Here is a 9,163-nt window from a genome sequence, read left to right as displayed (position 1 = left end):
ATGTTTTGTTGGTTAGCAACGTATGAGAGATGGGTGTGGATTAAGCCAGACTGCTGCACATTAACCAAAGTGTTGTTCTTCATGATGATATTGTTATTGCAGTTAGTCAATCAGGGAAAACGTGCTCACCGACGAACTTAAAAGCTACCTCATAATGTCCATTTTACTTTGATTGTACTGCTATGCACACAACAGACTGGCTCTCTTGAATTCGGATTCATCAATTGCTTCTGCTGTTTTGTGGTTCCAGCTGCTTCAAAAATACAAGATGTGGTAACAAGTGGTCCAATTTCTTCTCCTGAATCTGTGTTCTGATCTTTTTGAACTATGGATGTTAATCAGTTTGGTGGGATTGTGACAGTGCTTTCACTGCTTATCATCGCTTCCAATGCTCTGGTGATCGTGGTGTTGGCCCTGATGATTTCTAAGAACAGATCTGCCAGCTTGTACTTCATCTTGAACCTGGCAGTTGCAGACATGCTTGTGGGATTCACCTGCTTTGGAACCGCAGTGATAGTGCTCAGCAGACAGAGCTTTGCTACCACTGGGACTTTATGTATATTGCGGATTTCACTTTTAATGTCACCATCTGCTGCCTCAGTCTTAACGATGGTTTCTGTGGCTTTTGACCGTTTTCTAGCCATAAAGCTACCTTTACGGTACTGCCAACTAATGACTGACAAAATGGTGGCTATGATCATTGCAGGGCTCTGGAGCATAGCGCTTTTAATTGGATTCCTTCCAGCAATCTTTCAGCAACTAAAACCTGATAAATATAATAACTGTAACCTGTTCTCCGTTGTCAATCCTAACTACATTATAGTTGTGTTTTGTTCTTGCTTTGTTCCTGCCTCATTAACTGTTGTCTACTTCTACAGTGTAATCCTCAAAATAGCATATTCACACACACGGCAAATCCTAGAGAGTGAGCGGGTCAGCTCTGCCTCCAGCCCAGCCACCCCGCCACGCTGCCACATCCGAGACGTTAAGGCGGTGAGGACCATAGGGATTCTTGTTGGATGTTTTATGGTTGCCTGGGCTCCATTCTTCATTGCAAGTATCGTGCAAGCATGCTGCATTGAATGCCAATTGCATATAATTATTGAAGACTACCTCTGTCTTCTTGGCCTTTCCAATTCCCTGATGAATCCATTGATTTATTCCTACTGGCAAAGGGATGTGAGAGTGCAACTTTGTCAGATGTGCTGCTGTGCAAAATTCAGAATCACCCAAGTTCTTAGCTTCAGTTGTCAGCGGGAAGCAGGTGACATCCAGAATCCTGGTACAGAGAGAGGGGATGACAATCAATTACGTGGATCCTGTACAGCAATTGGGATTGCCAGTTATCCAGTGACAACAAATACATTTAAAGGTATGTGAAGGTATTCTTCAAGTTCAAGAGGAGCAGATGGATTTTGCATCCTGTTCGAAGCTGTCAAGCTGTTGTTTTTGTAAGTAGATTGCCTTCGAGGAGAATTATAGATTTCAAGGTAGCAAGGAAAACAAGTAATATTATGTAACAACTTTAACCAAGGTAATATCTCTTCACACTATCGTAGAATAATAGAATATAACAATTAAATATGACCTATTGTATGCTTTTAACTGACCTATCACGCCCACATCATGCTACCCCATGCTGTCAACATTCAGTATAAAAAACTGTGGATGAACTTGGAGGACAAACTCAAGCAGCTCTGGGGCTGGAGGTTCTGGTCTTCAGTGGAATCATGTCAGCACAAACAGTGGCAAGTCCAGACTGACTGGTTGAAAGGCCACAACAAAAGTGCAGGAAGTAGTGAGGTTATAAATGCACTCAGCTTGGGAGGAGAGATGCGGTTTGTGCTCTAGGGAACCACTGAAACAATCTAATTATTAGGACAGTTAAGCCTCTACAATGGCCGATGATAGATTGCAACAGGCAGCTGCCACTAGTATCCAGGGTGATGATGGAAGCAACTTGAGCTGGGATTGCATTACGATGTGCTTGAATGGCATCACAATAAGCTTGATGTCTGAGCTTCCACTGCAGTACCTAGATGTTCTTGGCTTCTTCTTGTACTGCAATGGAAGCGGAATCATTAGCAACAGAGATAGTTCACAATTGCATTAGTGGAGTTCCTCAGTGCTTTCATATGAGGAAGCACGAGATCCAAACTCTACACAAGGAACACAGAGACATGGGAAGAGCAAGTGGGACATTTAGCAGAAGTATGTTCCATTATTCAATGATAAAAGCAAAACACTATAAATGCTTGAAATATTTAAAAGTCATGCAGCATAAAAGCCATTTTGCACTTGTTATTCATTCCAAAGATTATTATCTGACTAGTGACTGTTGACTAAATTGGTCCAGGTACTTCCAGACATGATTCACCTTAGCACATTTGAAGTTTGCCCAGCATCAGTTGTACAGTGCCATTTCCTAGATTACCATCAGAAATTGAACAGTAAAGGTGCTACTTATGATCTGTGGTATCACTCACAAAAAATTAGTAAAATCTGCAACAGATCAGCAAGGAGATGAGATTTAAAGGGCCCTCACTGTATCATCAGTGCAATATTTTTTGCATTATTTGGTCCCAGATGTTATTGATCAGCCTATTTCATACATCAGAGCTAGGTGTTGCATGACATGCTGCAGGCTTTCTACATAATGCACAGGAGGGATTCATTCTGCAACTTCTGTAAGAGTGATGCTCCCATCCTTCACAACAGCACGGGGGTCACTCGCAACATGGGACCGAGATCTGTGCAGACAATTGTAGTGGGTGAGCTGAGGTAGCTGATGGTCAGGCACACTGAAGACACTTCTCTTCTCCCCTGCAATTTTCTTCACCTCCATGGCAGCCCTCTCTGTGGCTGCCAATGAGAGATCTTTGTGGCAATGATGTGGCAGCTGGGATCTCTGTAAGAGTCAATTGCATGCATGATTCAAAGTGAAAACCAGCCTAATGATTTTTTTTTAAAAAAGCACATTTTTCCCAATTCCCCAATTTTCTGTGGGTCCCCCAGTTGCCACTAACACCTGCTCAGCTCAGCAAAAAAAAAGTGAATTTCTAGGCATAGATGCTCTTCTTAACGCAGAGGTGAGCAGAAATCTGTGATTCTTGGCAGAGAGCAGTAGCAACAACCTGGAACAATCCCAAGGTTAGGATGTTGAGAGTGAAGGTGATCTTGACCTCCACAGGCAAAGTAATTCAAGCACACGTGAATAGGTATTTGAGGTTAACAAGCTCAGTGAGGACAAAGAACACAGTTTGAGTGCTAGTCCTTTAAATAGCATGGTTTTGAGTTAATGGGGTTAGTTATTCTGTGACTAAATAAGAAATAGAACACAAGGTTGACAATCTTACTGGAGTAAATTTAGCACATTTGACTACTGTCAATATCTTCCAGCAAAATTTTACTCTGAAAAATCCTGCAGAAAAATCACGTAACAACTCTCCTAATAGGTGTTACGGCAACCAATGATGTGTGCAAGATTACTTTAATCTGGGTTGCTAAATTTCGAATGTACAGTACCACTTTTTAGTAACTGTGGAAACAAATTTCTAAGCTCGAGTTAATATTTCCATCCTTTGCTCCATTGAATGAGACTTTACCTTTTCTGTGACCTTTCTCCTTGTATCTACCTTTGCCTCATGTTCCTTACTACCTTTGATTAACAGAAATTGCCTCACCTTGATTCCCATTTACAGAAACGAGTTGCAAACTTCTACAACATCCATGTCAGGAATGTTTCCTAACTTCATTCCTAAAAGGCCTGGGCCTCTATTTTTTCCCCCACTCTGCCTTTCAGTACTAGATTCCCCAAACAGCAGCAATAGTTTCTCTCTATTCATTCAATACTCCTCCTTAAAATCTTAAACTTTGATAAAATCACCCCTTAACTTTTCAAATTCCATAAAATTTGGCCCTTGTTTGTGTAATCTCATCTGGAAGTTTGACTGTTAAAGCTTGTTTTTTTTGGTAAATAAATCTCAATGGTCCTAATAGTCAGTTGGAATCTCTTTGCAAACTCTCTGTACTCCCTCCAAAATCAAAACACATTTCCCAACGTTGGTGCCCAGAACTTCACATCATGTTTCAAGGGTTGACACTGGATACCACCTGAAATCAGCATATTACAATATGCTGGCAAGCTGGGCCCATTGGATTTTGTGTATACAGACCATGGAATTCTTGTTATATGCTCCTTATAATTGTACTACCTACCGGTCAACATTAGATATTTTAGCCTAGAAAACAGATCCATTTACAAGCATTTTTCATGTGCAAATCACACATGAAATGCAATGTCACCAAGTAAAGATCAGGTAGATGATCATTTCCAGGTGAAAGCAGCCACTCCAGTAGGCAATTCATCTTGGCATACCCAACATTTTCCTAGTGTTAGTTGTGAACCTAATGACAGGTTGTGCACTACACCTTTCCTCCATTGCTAGTAATAAATTGGAATGTTTGCATGCCAATTTAGATCTTGGGTGAACACTCAGTACAAACTATAGAATTGCACTGGGATCCAATAGCAAGATGTCAGCAGTAGCACTGTAAGGATGCTTGAAGATTAAGTCCAGCATAAATTCCATCTCTACCAGGCAGCTGTGATACCTGCCTTTCTGTACACCTCTGAGACATGGATTTCCTGATGCAGGAACCTCAAAGCACAGAGGAGATATCAGCAACACTGTTTCAGCAAATTCCTCCAAAACCACTGGTGGAATAAGTGAACAGACATCAGTGTCCTCTCCCAGGTCAACATCCAGCATTGAGGCCCTAACACTCTCATTTGACTTCAATGGGTAAGCCAAATCAATCACCTTCTCAACACCAATAGACACTCTATTCTGAATTCTGTCACAACAAGAGATTGCCAAATGGACAGAGGAAAAGAACAAAGGATGTTCTCAAAAACCACTCTGGAAGAGTGTAACATCTCCCACTGATTCCTGGAAGTCCATGACCCGTTACTCTTCAAAATAGAGAAGCAGCATTCAGGGAGGCATTGAAAACCTCGAGTACATTTGACAGGGGCACACAGAGGCCTAGCTTGTCAAACGACCCATCGAGATCCTCCTGCTCACCAGCAGCAGAATCTGCAGGTCCCACATTGGCCTCATCAGCCACATGGAAACCCACAGAACTGGAGTGAAAGCAAGTCATCTTCAATCCCAAGAGACCACCTAAGAGAAAAAAGAGAGAGAGAGATACATGGTTTGTACACCAGAAGAGGATGAAAACCAATTTCTAGGCAATTATCTCTTGTCTTATCACCCAAGCAGAGGGCTCAGTTTTGTGAGTGTGTGGCACTATTTTAAGGGCCCTGCACTGCCTAAAGCCAACATATCTTAAAAAGAGGTGCATGGTGTTAGATGCAGTTGGTGGATGTAATTTTAGACACGAGTGGTATTTTCCAGAAGATGTAAGGAACAACAAGAGAGAGAACTGGCTCCACAAAGTTCAAACTTGGCATTGATGGCCTTAGTGAAAGAGAAGAGGAAAGGAAATCAACTGCATCTCTAGATACACTTTCAAGAGCTGATCATATAATCAGTGTCAGGACATGGATGCAGTGCAGCAAGATATGTAGTTAAAGTCAGAGGGTGCATCCTTATGCCAAGTTGCAGCAACTGCATCAATAACTCCATACACTACTCAATGCACCAATTCCCCCATCACCCACCAATCTCTAACAATTAGGACTCAGACTGAACATTTGTATGCTCGTCCACTACTTACCACAGTTCAAAAGCCTCACAATTACAGGTTCCAAATAGTTTCAATCACAACAGGCATATCAAAAAAGTTCAGTATTCGTTAACACAATTTCTATTCCCGTGCAGGACAGGATGGTTCACAGATGGCCATGAACCATCTGAGCTAGTAGTGATAGAAGAATGGGAAGAAACAAAGATGAAGACATACAAATCATTCAGTTTGACACTCCTCTCCATCTGCTTCATCCAGGTGTTGTAAAAGTTTGAAGACTTCTGTCCCTCCATGGAGTGTTAAATAAGTCTAGAACCTCTGCAGCAGCTATAATGAACCCCCCTTTAAGAGGATCAGGCTAGTTTTATGCAATATAGATTAACTTTAATAAGTGCTCATTATTCACGAAATTTGCCTCCTCATGATGTCCAGCCACTCAATAGCATGAATAGCATTGGCTGCAAGCAGCAATCCAATAAGTTGGAAAAGTGCCTAGAAGCATTAGGCGCAGATTAATCTCACTTTGTAATTCCTGTTCCCATCATATTGTGTCTATCTCCTTTTATATTTCATAACATAGAAGTGAGTAACATTAAAATATATAACAAAGCAGCTTTCACGGAAGCTGATTTTGTCCATCTTGGGATAACAGATTAAAAAGACACACTGGAACCAAAAAAATGCCCTTAATGACTTGCTGGAGAGATTCCAATAAATTATACTGCAAACTCTGCAAATCACATTAAAAATTGCAGACATTCTAACATCTAAAAGCACTGAAGTAAATGAAAAATACTGCAGAGACTGGAAATCTGAATTAAAAACAGAAAATTCTGAGAATACACAGCATGCAAGGCAACATTTGTAGCATTGATGTTTCAAGTTGAAGACTCTTCACCAGAAATGGAATAGAGAAAATACAAGTTGAAGAGAGGGTGGGGAAGGCATGGATAGGACAAAGAGAATTTTTCTGAAAGGATGACATCAGGTTGCCATAGTGATTAACTGTTGATGAAGTTATCTGGTCAGGATATTTTTATGTCTTTATGTCTTGCACTGTAATGCTGCCATAAAACAACAAATTTCCCAACATACGTCAGTGATAATAAACCTGATTCTGATCTGGTCAATAAATTAATGCGGGCAGTTAGAGAGAGAGTGCAATCAAATAAATGGACATATAAAATCTGTGATATGCAGGTCAGAGTGCAGAAAATGGTCAATGGTTCAGGCAGTGTCAACGGAAAGAGAAAAACTGATCAAATATTAAAGATGAATAACCTGCAGTAGAACTGGCCAATTCTGATACAAAGAGAGAGGGAGCTACCCTAATTTGTTCAATTTGATGTTCAGTCCTGAAAGCTGCAATGTGCCCAGACCAGATACAAGGTTCACATTAGAACAGTACAGGAAGCCACAGACAGATGGGTGAAAGTGGCACAGGAAGAGAGAATTAAAGTGCCAGACAACTGGAAACTCAGAGTTGCCACTGAAGACTGAATGAAAATGCTCCACAAAACAATTACCCAATCCACATTTGGTTACTCCATTAATAGAGGAAGGAACATTGTTAGCACTGAATGCAATGCACAAGATTAGAAGTGCAAGTCAAACCCTGTTACATCTGACCCTGCCTGGCTAAACTCAATCTCACATTAACTCCACTCACTTTTTACAGAACAAAGGTGTAGCTATGGGAGCTTGCACATGGGATACCTGGAAACATTCTTGGTTTAGTCCTATTAAAGATCCCCCAAGTCTTTTCTCCCCCAAAATTCATGACTGCAATGATGCTGCTTTCCACACTCATACAACCTTGAAAACATAATTTCTTTTGTTGCCAATCTCCATCCTCCTCTCACCCTCATATGGTCCACCTTTTCCTTTCCCCTTTTAGCTTTCTCTGCTTTCATCTCAGGAGATAAATTAGCGATAAACATCCATATAAGCCCTCTATAATCTTGACACTACTTCCTCACACTTCGTTTTGTAAGGACTCCATTCCGTTCATCCAGTTCCTCAGCCTCCATCACCTTGGCTCGGATGATGAGTCTTTCCACACAGGTGTCCCTGTCTTCCTTTTTTCTTAACTGTGGCTCCTTCTCACCATATTTGACAAAACTCTTGACTGCGTCTTATCTATTTCTCACACCTCTATTTTCACCACCTTTCATCCTGGACAGAGCAAGGATAAAGTTCCTCTGGTTGTTTGCGTCCACCCCACAAGCCTCCCCACTCAACATTCATCCTTTGTAATTTCCACTCGCTTCAAAAAAATTCCAGCAGCAAATACATTTTCCTCTTCCCTCCCCCTTTCAGCATTTCTTTCATGACTCCCTGGTTTACTCTTGCATCCTCACCAACCATATTCCTTCATTTGACATTTTCCCATGCCATCACAGGAGATGAAACTCTTGTTTTTTTATCTCTTCCTTTCCCACCATCCAGTGACCCAAAAGTCCTTTAACGTGAACCAGTGATTCACTTACACTTCTCTTAATCTGGTATATGTCATTTGGCACTCATAGTGTGGTCTTCTGTACATTAGGTAAACCAAATGCAGATGGGGTGACTGCTTTGCGGAATACTTGTGCTCAGTCCACTGGAGTGACTCTGAGTTTCCAGTTTCCTGCCACTTTAATTCTCCATGCACTCCCTACCCTGACCTATCTGTCTGCGGCTTCCTGCTTGAGGAGCAGCCCATCATCTTCCAACTGGGCACGTTGTAGCCTTCAGGTCTCAATAATGAATTGAGCAATTTCAGGAAGTTCACCTTCTCTGTTTGTATCAGAATTGGCCAGTTCTACTGTAGCTTATTCATCTGTCATATTTGCTCAGTTTTTCTCTCTCCACTGATATGGCCTGATTAGACTGATCTGCATTTCACAACTTTGTTTGATTTCTCTCTCTGCACCCACATTAATCTATCAACCAAATAGCTTCACCTACAGCTTATCACCATGGCAATCCTGACCCCATCCTATTAGTTATTCCTGTTGTCATATCCATCCCTCCTCCACCCTTTCTGCAACCTAAAATCAATTTGCTCTTTTCCCTTTCCCAGTTCTCATGAAGAGTCTTCAACCTGAGGCATTAACTCTGTTTCTCTTTCCATAGATGATGCTTGACCTGCTGAGTATTTCCAGTATTTTCTGTTTTTAAACCAACCCAAGATTTTGTTTTCAAAATGCATGGATTGATGGTGCTGCAGGCTGAGAAGTTTAGGATTCCACAGTTTGATATACACGGCAGAATGGAGTAAGTAAACTACAGAAGGGGCAGTACTGCAATGCCTCAGATGTTTTCCTATATTAAGGGTATTGCACAAGCACAAGCGATCTTAGAGTTTGTTATTTTTGCAGCTGAGACCACAGACAGGTGATGAGTTTTTTCATACATGAGCTTGGACAATAAATGCTGAGCTTTTGGATTATCAGCTGAGATTGATCCA

General features: G+C 41.3%; 1 protein-coding gene across 1 annotated transcript; it reads left to right on the top strand.

The window, feature by feature from the left end:
* The first annotated feature begins 327 nt into the window (after nt 1-327).
* On the top strand, nt 328-1,380 carry LOC127573802 (glucose-dependent insulinotropic receptor). Its single transcript, XM_052022307.1, has one exon. The coding sequence runs from the start codon at nt 328-330 to the stop codon at nt 1,378-1,380; it is 1,053 nt and encodes a 350-aa protein (XP_051878267.1).
* Nucleotides 1,381-9,163: the final 7,783 nt, after the last annotated feature.

Source organism: Pristis pectinata, chromosome 8 (assembly GCF_009764475.1).
Source record: "Pristis pectinata isolate sPriPec2 chromosome 8, sPriPec2.1.pri, whole genome shotgun sequence".
Classification (NCBI taxonomy): domain Eukaryota; kingdom Metazoa; phylum Chordata; class Chondrichthyes; order Rhinopristiformes; family Pristidae; genus Pristis; species Pristis pectinata.
The sequence above is the reverse complement of the archived record's forward strand: the minus strand, read 5'-3'. Positions and strand labels throughout refer to the sequence as shown.

Bases quoted from the DNA above. Each gene is read 5' to 3' on its own strand.
- LOC127573802 (XM_052022307.1), top strand. From the start codon at position 328: ATGGATGTTAATCAGTTTGGTGGGATTGTGACAGTGCTTTCACTGCTT.